The sequence below is a fragment of the Zootoca vivipara genome, chromosome 12, assembly GCF_965207765.1.
Source record: "Zootoca vivipara chromosome 12, rZooViv2.hap1.1, whole genome shotgun sequence".
NCBI classification, from domain to species: domain Eukaryota; kingdom Metazoa; phylum Chordata; class Lepidosauria; order Squamata; family Lacertidae; genus Zootoca; species Zootoca vivipara.
This window is the reverse complement of record NC_142595.1, coordinates 51,804,115-51,817,362: the sequence shown is the minus strand read 5'-3', so window position 1 is coordinate 51,817,362 and position 13,248 is coordinate 51,804,115. Positions and strand designations below refer to the sequence as shown.

The window sequence follows — 13,248 nt, the reverse complement described above, 5'->3', positions numbered from 1 at the left end:
CCGTGCTGTGTTGCTTGCATTTTCATCTCCGGCCGGCGCACTCCCCCGAGGTCCTCTAGTCGGCGCGTCCCCCAGCGAAGGAGGAGATGGAGATGTTTGCCGTTTTCCCCGCGGAAGCTCCGCTGCAGCAAGAGCCCGGAGGGGCCCCGATGCCTGCCGCCGCCGCCCCGTTGCCTGCCGCTGCCCCCCGGCCGCTGCTTCCTCCTACTCCCCCCGAGGACCCGCTGGAGAAAGTGAAGCGCCCCATGAACGCCTTCATGGTGTGGTCGAGCGCGCAGCGGCGCAAGATGGCCCAGGAGCACCCCAAGATGCACAACTCTGAGATCTCCAAGCGCCTGGGCGCCGCCTGGAAGCTGCTGGCCGACGCCGAGAAGCGGCCCTTCGTCGACGAGGCCAAGCGCCTCCGGGCTCTGCACATGAAGGACTATCCCGACTACAAGTACCGGCCCCGGCGCAAGGGCGGATCCGGGCGCGCCCGGGACAAGGGCGCAGCGGCCTCGCCGGGAGCCTTTCCGTGCGCCTCGACGGCCGAGCCGCGCGCCTGGAGCGCCTACGCCGCCGCGCCAGGAGGGACCCCCGACGGCAGGGGCGCCTGCTACGGCTACGAGCTCGCCCAAGGAGGACCCGGAGGAGGAGGCTACGGGGCCGGATCCGCCGCGCCCTACAGGTGAGCTGGAAGAGCAGCCCCGACGGCGCGGCCCGGGGATGGGCGGCTCGGGGATGGGATGGGTGGTGCTGGCGACCCTTCTCGGAGGAGACCCCCTCGGGACGCTTTGAGCCCAGGGAGAGGGGCGCTTGGAGTTGGGTCTTGCTCGCGAGTAGACCCTGTGGAGTTTGGAAGGGGCGTACGGCATCCACTGGGTGGTAGGTGGGCTCTACTCGGGAGTAGGCGCGCGGAGACGGTAGAGTCCTTGCACAGCAGCGTCCGTAGGTTTCGGTGGGTTGGAGGCGAGCCCTACTCGGGAGGAGGCGCGTCGGATTTTTGCGCCCTGGGAAGCAACGTCCGTTAACTTCAATGGGCTGGAGGTGAGCCCTACTTGGAGTAGATGGCGTTTTTTTTTTTTAAAAAAAAAGTTTTTTAAAGCGGAGTAGACGCGTGGAAACTTAAGACCCTAGGTAACAATGTCCTAGATTTTAGTGGGGTTGTGGGTGAGCCCTACTCTTGAGTAGGCGCATTGAAGCTTTTGCACCTTGGGAGTTAGTGGTGTCCTTTAATGTCGATCGGTTGTGTGCGCTATTAGTCCTACTCGGAGCAAGACTTGGTCTCATTTCAGTGAGAAGTTTGGGTAAACCCATTCAAACTCTGCGACCTCGGGCGGTAGCTATGTCCAGTTTCAAGGGGCTGCGTGCAGTACTGTCTACTCGGGAGTAGATTCACGGAACCACTTGGACTTCGAGTGGCAGCAACGCCAGTTCACTTCACTGGGTTGTATCAAACGGTCGCTTCAGCTCAGAGTAGACCCATTAAAAATAATGAAAATGGCTCGGTTACTTTCCATGGGTCTACTCCGATCAAGGCTCAGTTTGATGCATCGTTTAGGACGACTAATATTGTAATAATTTAGACTAAATTCGGACACGAGCTTCTCGTGGCGAAAACCTTCCCTCCCTTCTAGCCTCCTTGCACAGGCGATCCTGTGCGTGCTTACTCGGGAGTAAGCTCCGCGGTGACCTTTCCTGCCTTGTTCGGGGGGGGGGAGGGCTGCGATCCTCTCTGCGTGCTTCCTTGGGGAGGAAGCTGCAGGAAAGCGCAGCGGGGAGGGTTTACTTTGGAGAAAACCAGGCTCAAGCACTGTGCGCTTGGTGGATCGGGACCATTTCGGCTTCTCCCTGCAGTTCTCACGAAACGGACTTCCTGGATTTGCCTTCAGCTGAGCGTGCGAGGCGAGCCTTCCTCTTGCTTTGCAAAAGCGCGGAAGGGAAAGGGGAGAAAAAGAGAGAAATCTCCCTGATTAGGTTTCCTATCCAGCTAGAAATCCCATCCCGTGTTACAAATTGCAGGAATGTTTTAACGTGTGCAACAAACTCCTCTCCCGTTTATTTATTTAGCTGCATTTACATCTCGGCCGTCCCTCCTCCCAAGGAGCTAAGCTGGTTCTGCCCTTCCTAATTTACTCCCCACAACAACCTTGCGAGGTAGGTTAGGCTGAGCGAGGCAGTGACCGGCCCAGGGTCACACCTAGTGAGTTTCACAGCCAGGCCAGGATTTGAACCTGGGTCTTCTCCCAGGTCCTAGTCCTGCCCTCTAACCACTATGCACCACCACCGGCTCATAAATAAGCCCCCCCCCATTAAGTACCCCTTTGTACATTTTGCATCACCAAAAAATGTGTGTGTGTGTGTTTATTGCATCTCTACAGTATTTGGAGCCTTAAGTGTCTCTATGGAGATAAGCTTTTCAACTGCTGATTGTGTTAAAAGAGCAGGACACCTGGGTTCTCTGGAGGGGGAGAGGAGGAGGGAGGTGCCTTTCCACACATCTGCTTCCAAATGTTGTTTCTGGGGCAAGGTGATCCTGTAAAAACTTCTCTGGGTTTTTTGTGTGCGTGTTGAGAATGCAGGGATTTTTTTTGCAGAGAATCTAAGAGACCTTAATTCATAAAATTTAAACACTGCCTGTGTTTGTTTAAAACAAAGTACAGCCCAGCAGCCTGAAAGCAAATATAAGGCAAGAAAAAAACCCTATGATTCAAAACTTTTAAACAAGTTAAAATAACAGTAGACTACAAAAAAGATTAAAAATTCCATCTACCTTCTTTGCTGTGCTGCCACCCTAGTTGAGAACTCAGATTGCCCAGAGGATGTTCAAACCAATGTCCCTTTACAAAAAAAACCCTGCCCCTCTGTGTTTGGGGGACCCAGGAGTCCTGCTTCCCCTGTGTTTGGGGGACCCAGGAGTCCTGCTTCCCCTGTGTTTGGGGGACCCAGGAGTCCTGACTTGAACTATGGGGCTGCCCTTCTTCCTTCCTGGAGAGAGCCCCAGCGCCCTGGCTTGCTGCCCCAAATCTGTCTCACCGTCATGCCCCAGCAAAGCTGGGTGGGTGCTGGCCCGGGCATGCTGGGTGCGGCTTCCCCCCCCTACCCGGGGGGTGCCAGCTCCTTGGGTACTCTCCAGGGCGCATCATCGCCCTGCCCTGCGCGAGACACGCAAAGGGTAGCCCTGCCCCTGAGGTCGTGACCGAGGGTGGCCTAACTCGCACCCAAGCCCAAGCCGCTTGGCATGCGGTGGGGAGGGAGGGAGGGAGGGAGGGAGGGAGGGAGGAGGCATGGGAGAGAGAGCCAGGACTCCTGGGTTCCCTGAAAGGTTTGAGGATGGAGAGCGGTGGTCCGGATTCCGGGGACCCCTGGGAAGAAGGCGGGTGGAGGCTGCTGGGCGATGGAGGGGCTGGCGTTGGCAGGCAGGCAGGTCCCGACAGGTTTGGGGGCTCTCAGCCAAAACTGGAAGAACAGGCTGGAGTGGAATGCAGGCCCGCCCCACAGGCCCTGGGGGATTAGCTTTCTCTCTCTTCCCGCAGGTGGCGAAGGGCTGGGCCAGGCAGGTGCTCTCCTGGGGTTATGGCCATCTCTCAGCCTACCGTTCAACACACACACTCCTGATTGTAGCATTGGAAGGGGTCCCTTAAGGGTCATCCAGCCCAACCCCCGGTGGTTGGCCGATTTAGGGCAGGCGAAAGAAAGCTAGGCGGCGGAACTCACTGCCACCAGAGGCAGTGGTGGCCACCAACTAGGCTATAGAAGAGGATTGGTTTCTAATGCTTAGTCGGAATCTCCATTTAATTTTTTACCTTTATATCCCAGCTCTTTTTGTTCGAGGTGGCCGTACGTGGTTCTCTCCCTCCCGCCCTCTCCATTCTGTCATCACAACAGCCCTGTGAGGTAGGGCAGGCTGAGAGAGGCAGCGACTGGCCCCAGCCCCCCCCCCAGGTCACACCTAGCGAGCTTCAAGGTTTAAGTGGGGATTTGAACCCGGGTCTTTACAAGGGCCTGGTCTGACATGCCAAGCTCTGCTCTGCATCATGCTGGCTCTTGTAAGAATAGTAGTAGTAGTAGTAATAATAATAATCAGTGAATAAATCCAATAATATCTAGGGTTATGGGGTGGCATACAAATTTAATAAAAATAACCACATCGTTTCCTTCCCACACAAAATGGAGAAGTTCTCCAATTTCTAATAATATTAGAGATTTACTTTTTTAAAAATGATACTTTTCAGATATATACATTTCACTGATTTTACATTCATTTAAACATTTTAAAATTGACTTCATTTCCTCTCTTTCTGCATTTCCTTAATTTTATTTTTAATATATTCTGCCATATCCAAATTAACGTAACTTGCTCATTTGGAGAAGAATATTAGAGATGTAACAAGAATTTGTGGGCTCAGGTGGGGTTATTTACGTGTCTTAATATTATTTCATTTGTTATAGCGGCCTTTTCCCCCCAGTGAGTCTTCTCCCGACTCACCTTTTTCATCCTCCCAACAACCCTGTGGGGTAGGTCAGGCTGAGAGAGACGGCAGCCAGCCGGAAGGAGACATCCAGTTGAGGTTCATGGCAGAGTGGGGAATTTGAACCTGGGTCTCTTTCCCGGCCCGAGGTTGAAGCCCCCGATGCTGTTAACCATTGCACCACACAGGCTGAGACCGCTTAATCCTCAGGGTTTCTAAGGCCCATGCAATAAGAAATCCAGGCCTGCCAGCAGAGTCCTGGTAGACTGTTCCTGAGAATGGAGGTTCTATCTCTGAATACCCGTAGTATATATGGGGTGGGAGACCAGCTTCTGGGGTCCCTTGGGTGGTTAGTTGGCCACTGGGTGCTCTGTGGATGTTATCGCCTGTTCCTCCTCCTGTTAAAACAGGATTCTTGAGATTTTTGGATTTTGAGACTGGAGAAAGCCCTTATTCACGCAGCACAGTGTTAAACTGTGGAACTCCCTGCCACAGGAGGCAGCAATGGCCACTAATAATCTAGATGGTTTTAAAAGAGAATGAGACATTCATGGAGTCAGGTGCCATATGTGTCAGGTGCCAAGCGGAATTGCTGGTGTCAAGTACAGGTGAAACTCTGAAAATTTGAATAGCGTTGAAAAGTGCATTTATTTCAGTAACACCGTTTAAAAGGTGAAACCAATATATGAGAGAGATGCATGACATGCAAAGCAAGATATGGCAAGCCTTGATTTGTTGTAATTGTAATTATTTGTCGCTAGGCGGGCCAATTATAAATGGAATGTAATTAATGAAATGTTTATTTTTGTAACTACAGTGGTGCCTCGCTTAACGAATGCCCTGCTTAACGAAATTTCCGCTTAACGAAAGAATTTTTCGAGCGGAGCTTGCCTCGCTAGACGAATGCGTTTTACGAAAAATTCGTCTAGTGAATCGCGGTTTCCCATAGGAATGCATTGAAATTCAATTAATGCGTTCCTATGGGCAATTTTTTTTAAAAAAAAATTCAATGCATTCCTATGGGATTCGCTAGACGAATTTTTTGCTATAAGAAAAAACCCGTGGAACGAATTAATTTCGTCTAGCGAGGCACCACTGTATTTGTTTGATTACTGTAGAATTTCCAAAAGAGAGCATTTGTAAAAATTAAAAGAAAAATAAAAAATGATAAGTTGCATTACTGAAATAAATGCACCTTTTGACGATGTTCTAGTTTTCCGAGCTTCACCAGTACAGTTCCCGAGTCTCTGTGGGAGCATTTGGGTGCCTCGGGCGCGCTTTAAATGTGCGGGCTGGGCTGGATGACCTTTGGGGGGGGAGATCCCCTTGCAGCAAGTGGATCCTAGCGGGTAGCGCTACAACTCCCAACGCCCTCTCTCTTTGCTTCCGCAGCGCCCTGACGTACGGCGCCCAGCCCTCCCCGGCGGTGTCCACGATGATCAAGCAAGAAGGCGGCCTTCAGCAACAGTTTCACCCCTCGTTCGGCGACTTCCAGGACATGTTCACGGCTTACTCTCTGCAGGCGTGCGAAGCTGCGGATGGAGCTCCCCAATACTGCATCTCCCAGCACCCCTACTTGGGGTACAGCAACACACCTCCACTGACCCACCTTTAACCGGGCTGCAGGCGGCAGGGAAAGGACTGATTTGTGTGTTTTTGGGGGGTGTTGGTGTTGGTTTGGGGGGCTGCTTTCTCTTCCCGGCTTCGTGCAAAAAGGGATGAGCTCAATTTCATTTGTGCACGAGTTTGTACCTTGCGTATATTGAAGCAGGAAGATCTGTACAGGCCTTTTGTTGTGTTATTTACCTTAAGAAATGAAGGAAACGGGAACCTTTTACGGTGGGTGGGTCCCAATTCCTGCTAGCGGGGATTCCTCTTTCGGGTGGGGGTGTGTGAAACATGGACCCCCTCCAAGGCGGGCTGGCTGGCTGGCTTCCTGGCTTGTTTTTTTTAATGGGAGAGAAAAACTCCTAGCTAGATTTGTGGGAGGGGGTCCCTTGGAAAACCTAAAGGGGAGGGGGGTTATATTTTGCTAACTACTTTTTTATATATATATACAACAAGTTTTTATATTAAAAAAAGGATTAAAAGCTGTTTGTGAAAGACCCAGGTTTGTGGGATGCAATGGTGGGGGTGCTTGTGGGCTCTTGGCAAATTGTAGAGTTGGAAAGGGCCCCCCAAGTGTCATCTAGTTCAACCCCGCTGCAAGGCAGGAATTTCAGCCGGGACACTACGTAGCAGCCACCTGGTGCCCCTTGGCTGCCTTGGACCACAGCTTCCAGGGGAAGTTCACGGCTGGTCATGTGTCCAGGATGCTGTGCTTTGTGCGTTGAAGAGGGTTGGGCTGGATGACCCTGCGGGGTCCCTTCCAACTTGAAAATTCCATGAAACGTGGCTGAGGAACTCTGGGTGTGCCTGGAAACCTGTAGCTGCAAAGTGCAGAAAGATGGCTGGAAGTCTTAAAGGGGGGGGGGGGTCAGAAGCACAGGGAACTGCCCATACAGAGTCTGACCCCGGAGCGAGCTCACTGGCAGCAGTGGCCTGCCCAGGGTTTCAGGCAGGGAATCCCCATTGGGACCTTCTGCACGCCGAGCAGCTGTCCTACTGAGCTAGGGCCTTTCCCTTGGAAACAAAGCAAGCTGCTGGTCCTCATGGTTGCGAACAAAGGGTCGTGAGAAGCGGCCTTTGGCCGGATCGCGCTTCAGATCGATCCAGCTCAGACATTGCCTCTGGGCCCTTCTGCATGTCAGAGAGACCCCCATGCCCTTCAAATCCGCCTTTGCCCAGGAAAAGGGGATTGGCTGGGGCTCAGTGCAAGCATCCCTTTCTGTTTCCACCTCCTGCCAGGCTCTGGCGATGGGTGACTCACCTCCTTCGTGCTAGGACAGGTGTGTGCCGAGGGTAGGGCTGGCTGCCACCCACAGGCCCGGGAACCGGAGCGAGCCCCGTTTTCGGGGGCAGCCCCGCTCCCCGCCCGCCCTCGAACATGTCCCTTCCAGCCCTCATCCGAAAAGGGCGAGCGGTCAAGACTAGATTGGCTCCCTTAGAAGGAAAAGTTGCAATGTTTGGGGGCATCTCGGATCAAGAGACAATGGCAGCAACTGTTGACTTAAAGCCATGCACCTTGTGAATAACAAGTCATTACAGGCGGGGGTGAGCTGGATGACCTTTGGGGACCCCTTCCAATTAGGGTGCTGCCGAGTGAAAATGGTCTGTTTCATTTTTAAAAAAAGACTCTTCTCAAATAAAAACGGCACAGCAGGCTGCTAATGCTATATAGAAAGACCTAGTTCCCCCTTCTTCTCGAGGAGACTATTGCAGGGTGGGAAAAGAATACCCCCAAACTTTTGTTTGAAATTCCCTAGGTGCCACCGGCGATGGTCCAGTTGTGACTACGTGGAGATTTCTGGGCCGTTTAGAAACCTGCATTAATGCGCAGTTAATTCCATGTCCAGTGTGTGTCTGCTTCTCCTCCTTGCATACAGAGATGAATGAATTGTTAGTCACCTTTGAGGAAAAAGCTGAAAGTGCATTTGAGTGGGGAGAAGTGATGAAGTTTAGCACAGCTTTCCTGCCTTCCGCATATCACTGTGCGATGGCTGCCTCCTTCCTGTGCTCCGAGGTCACCGGATTAAGCTGGTTTCTTTTACTGCCCACCCTTTGGAGGCTACGGCATTAAAACCACCCGATAAAGAAACCGGACCGTAAAAAATAAGCCGGGTCTGGAAAATGTACCCTTTTGGGTGTCAAAAACCCCCCAGGGTAAGGAGGTCTTTGGAACCACCACAGAAAAGGCCCTCTTCTCCCCCTAGGCTACCCCCATGATCCCCCAGGATCCCTCTGCTGATCTCGGCACAAAGCCAGAAGTGGCATTTAAAGGGCCAGAAACAACCTCAAAAAAATAAATAAATGCAGAAATGACACAAAAACGGCATCTAGCGATCTCGTGTACCTCTAACTGCAATCGCAGGAACGCTGCTGGCTTTCAAAACGGTTTCCAGAGGTTTAGAGAGTTCTTGCAGGCCTTTTTCAAATGTTCTCAATAAGAACGCTTGAATGCTTGGTTTCTCGGAACGTAATCCCGCATTATAATTTTAAGGTTTGGAACACAAATTTGAGCACCCTGAACCAGCTCTGCTGTTTTGAAACAGCTTTATTTTTTTTAAAATGGTGTATATAAAACAGAGCAATTAAAACGTGTGTTTTAGGTAAAGGGACCCCTGACCATTAAGTCCAGTCGCGGACGACTCTGGGGTTGCGGCGCTCATCTCACATTATTGGCCGAGGGAGCCGGCGCACAGCTTCTAGGTCATGTGGCCAGCATGACATGAGTCAGCAGTGTGATGCAAAAGCTAAAAAAGCCAATGCAAAAAGCCAGTTCTGGGCACCACAGTTCAAGAAGGATACTGACAAGCTGGAATGTGTCCAGAAGAGGGCAACCAACATGGTCAAAGGCCTGGAAACGATGCCTTATGAGGAGCGGCTTAGGGAGCTGGGTATGTTTAGCCTGGAGAAGAGAAGGTTGAGGGGTGATATGATAGCCATGTTCAAATATGTAAAAGGATGTCATATAGAGGAGGGAGAAAGGTTGTTTTCTGCTGCTCCAGAGAAGCGGACACGGAGCAATGGATTCAAACTTCAAGAAAGAAGATTCCACCGCCAACCTTCTGATCAGCAAGCCCTAGGCTCTGTGGTTTAACCCACAGCGCCACCTGCGTCCTTGTGTGTGTGTGTGTTACATGGGATCTAAACAGAAGCGCAGCCAGGAATCTGGCTGCTTTGGCTGCATTTTGGACCAACTTGAAGTCCCGGGACAGTCTTCGAGGGTGGCCCCAACCAGATAGTGTTGTGGTAGTCCAGCCCGGAGGTTGCCAGAGCATGGCGTAGGCAGTCATCAAGTCATTTTGGAGGGAGATATTTTTGCTCCTAGCATCCTGCTTGCGCTGGCTATACCTGAGTGGGGTTTGTGGTCCAAAAAAACAGCAATTAAGGACAAATGCTCGCCAGAGGCAATGGATTCTGCACAGCTGAAAATGCATCTTTTACTTTAAAGATCTATGTCAGGCACGGGCAAACTCTGCCCTCCAGATGTTTTGGGACTACAATTCCCATAATCCCCGACTACTGGGTCTGTTTGCTAGGGATGATGGGAGTTGTAGTCCCAAAACATCTGGAGGGCCGAGTTTGGGGGTGCCTGATCTATGCGATGTGGGTCTCTTACTATCTTTAAAAAGCAAAAAAATAAAAAAATCCTTCCAGTAGCACCTTGGAGGCCAACTAAGTTTGTCATAGGTATGAGCTTTCGTGTGCATGCACACTTCTTCAGATACCAAAAGCATGCACACGAAAGCTCATACCTATGACAAACTTAGTTGGCCTCCAAGGTGCTACTGGAAGGAACTTTTTTATTTTTTGCTATGACTACGTCAGACCAACACGGCTACCTACCTGTATCTTTAAAAATCCATTTATAAGAGATGGGGATGGTCTCCCTTTGGGGGTGGCCACTGTGAGACTAGGATGCTGAATTAAAAAGGTCTTTGGCCTGTGTTTTTTCTTGGGGGTGGGACTGCGACAGGGGTTGGAGAAGTTTTGTGTGCGACCGTCCATTCAAGGGGGGGCTGGCTAGAGGACTCTGGGTGCCTGCCAGCTCTACAACCCACCTGTGATAAAGACAGGTGGGCAGTTAATCTTTGGAACTCCCTCCCACAGGAGGCAAAACCTCGAGGGCTTTGAAAAAGGATTCGACAAAACCATGCCCAGTTGCCGTGATGGTTACACATCGCCTGAAGCCGCAACACTTCTGAATCCCAGCTGCAGGAGACCCCGGGGGGGGGGGAGAGCAGCTCTCCCACTCAGATCCTGCACGCGGGCTTCCTTTTTGGGGCACCTGGTCAGCCCCTGTGAGAACAGGTCACTGGACTGGATGGACCCCATTGGGTTTGATCTAGCAGCCAAGTTTTTAAGTTAGCATGGAGCCTCCAGCTCCAGAGGCAGTCTACCTAGATTATTAGGATCTGAGGCAGGGGTCCAGTCCACTGTCCCTCAGACCTTGTGGGGGGGCAAGACTATTTTTTTTTGGGGGGGGATGAACAAATTCCTATGCCCCACAAATAACCCAGAGATGCATCTTAAATAAAAAGACACATTCTACTTATGTAAATAACACCCGTCTGTGGGCCAGATTTAGGCGCCAATTGGGCCACATTTGGCATTAGTTTGCCTACCTGAGGGGTATTGGCCCCAATGAGAACAGGAAGCTGGACTGGATGGGCCGGGGGGCCTGATCCACCGGGCTTTTATGTGTGCTGCTTTTCAATCCGGCCCTTTCGATCCAACCCAAAGAGGCCGAGCTGCAGGTAATCTCAGCAGCGATGTGTTTGTGGGTGTAAAAGGGTGAGAGGGGGGGGGGTTGGAAACACCCTTTGGCAAAGGTTTAAACACCACAACCCCTCCCCCCCCACTGCACTCCAGAAAGGCAGCTGTGGATCTGCTCTGACTCACCTGCTCTCCCTCCCTGAAGCGAAATCTTGCTAAGCTCCCCAATTAGGATGCCCTGCCCCGCCCTGGCTGGCTGCCTCCCCCCAGCTAGCATCACCCATAAACTTAGAGAGAGTAGCACCCACTTCCCACCCTGCAGGGCATTTGGTGTGCAAAAGCTGGAAGGTATTTTTGCGGGCTGGATTGAGCTGAGCTGGGGGGGAGAGAGAGAGAGATTTGGGAGGTTGTACCTGTAGGTTCACCCAGCTGGATGGAGCAAACCAGAGAACTCCCTCTGCTGGGAGCGACGGGAAGTGGCTTTTATTCAGGACACTGGCATCCACCTAGAATCATAGAGTTGGAAGAGACCACAAGGGCCATCCAGTCCAACCCCCTGCCAAGCAGGAAACACCATCAAAGCATTCTTGACATATGCCTGTCTCCAAAGAAGGAGACTCCACCACACTTCTTGGCAGCAAATTCCACTGCCGAACAGCTCTTACTGTCAGGAAGTTCTTTCTAATGTTTAGGTGGAAGCTTCTTTCTTGTAGTTTGAATCCATTGCTCCATGTCCGCTTCTCTGGAGCAGCAGAAAACAACCTTTCTCCCTCCTCCATATGACATCCTTTTATATATTTGAACATGGCTATCATATCACCCCTTAACCTTCTCTTCTCCAGGCTAAACATACCCAGCTCCCTAAGCCGTTCCTCATAAGGCACCGTTTCCAGGCCTTTGACCATTTTGGTTGCCCTCTTCTGGACACGTTCCAGCTTGTCAGTATCCTTCTTGACCTGTGGTGCCCAGAACTGGACACAGTACTCCAGGTGAGGTCTGACCAGAGCAGAATACAGTGGTACTATTACTTCCCTAGATCTAGATGCTATACTCCTATTGATGCAGCCCAGAATTGCATTGGCTTTTTTAGCTGCGGCATCACACTGTTGACTTATGTCAAGTTTGTGGTCTAGTTCAGTATTGTCTACACTGGCCGGCAGCAGCCTCTCCCAACACTACCCGGAGGCGCCGTTAGGGATTGAACCTGCGACCTTCTGCACGCAAGGCTGGTACTTTGATTGTAGACCCCGAGGGTCACTGGGCCCAGCCCCCTGCAATCCAGGAATCTCAGCTAAAGCATCCATGACAGGTGGCCACCCAACCTCTGCTTAAAAACCTCCAAGGGAAAATTCTTCCTGATGTTTACTTGGTTTGAGTCCTGCCGTCCAGAGCAGGAGAAAGCAGGCTTGCTCCATTTTCCGTGTGAAGCCCTTTAGATATTTGAAGGTGGCTCTCGTATCTCCTCCCAGTCTCCTCTTTTCCAGGCTAAACACCCCCAACTCCTTCAACCATTCCTCATCAGGCTTGGTTTCCAGGCCCTTGATCAGGGGCCAGCAAACTTTTTCAGCAAACTGTCCCTCAGACCTTGCGGACTATATTTTTTTGGGGGGGGGGAATGAATGAATTCCTATGCCCCACAAATAACCCAGAGATGCATTTTAAATAAAAGCACACATTCTACTCGTGTAAAATCACGCCGATTCCTGGACCGTCCGTGGACTGGACTGGTAGCAAATTCCACTGCCGAACAGCTCTTACTGTCAGGAAGTTCTTTCTAATGTTTAGGTGGAATATTCTTTCTTGTAGTTTGGATCCATTGCTCCGTGTCCGCTTCTCTGGAGCAGCAGAAAACAACCTTTCTCCCTCCTCCATATGACATCCTTTTATATATTTGAACATGGCTATCATATCACTCCTTAACCTTCTCTTCTCCAGGCTAAACATACCCAGCTCCCTAAGCCGTTCCTCATAAGGCATCATTTCCAGGCCTTTGACCATTTTGGTTGCCCTCTTCTGGACACGTTCCAGCTTGTCAGTATCCTTCTTGAACTGTGGTGCCCAGAACTGGACACAGTACTCCAGGTGAGGTCTGACCAGAGCAGAATACAGTGGTACTACCGTATTACTTCCCTTGATCTAGATGCTATACTCCTATTGATGCAGCCCAGAATTGCATTGGCTTTTTTAGCTGCTGCATCACACTGCTGACTCATGTCAAGTTTGCCTACCCATGCCCTCGATCATCTTGGCCACCCATCTCATCACATCATCCTTAAATGGTGCTGCCCAGAAGTAGACACTGGACACAGGACTCCAGATGTGGTCTGACCAAGGCAGAATAGAGCGGGGATTATTCCTTCCCTCGACCGGGACACTAGACTTCTCTTGTCGCTGAGCTACGGCCAAATCTCCCAGCAAGAGAACTCAAGATTCTAGTACTCATTGTTCTGAGTGAAGGGCTGGATTAAAGAACGCCGAG

The 13,248-nt window shown here is 51.3% G+C and overlaps 1 protein-coding gene across 1 annotated transcript; it reads left to right on the top strand.

Annotated features, from left to right (window-relative positions):
• On the top strand, positions 1-6,941 carry SOX15 (SRY-box transcription factor 15). The gene is made up of 2 exons (XM_035137001.3): positions 1-667; positions 5,844-6,941. The coding sequence occupies exons 1-2, from the start codon at positions 87-89 to the stop codon at positions 6,064-6,066; spliced, it is 804 nt and encodes a 267-aa protein (XP_034992892.3). The 5' UTR covers positions 1-86; the 3' UTR covers positions 6,067-6,941.
• Positions 6,942-13,248: the final 6,307 nt, after the last annotated feature.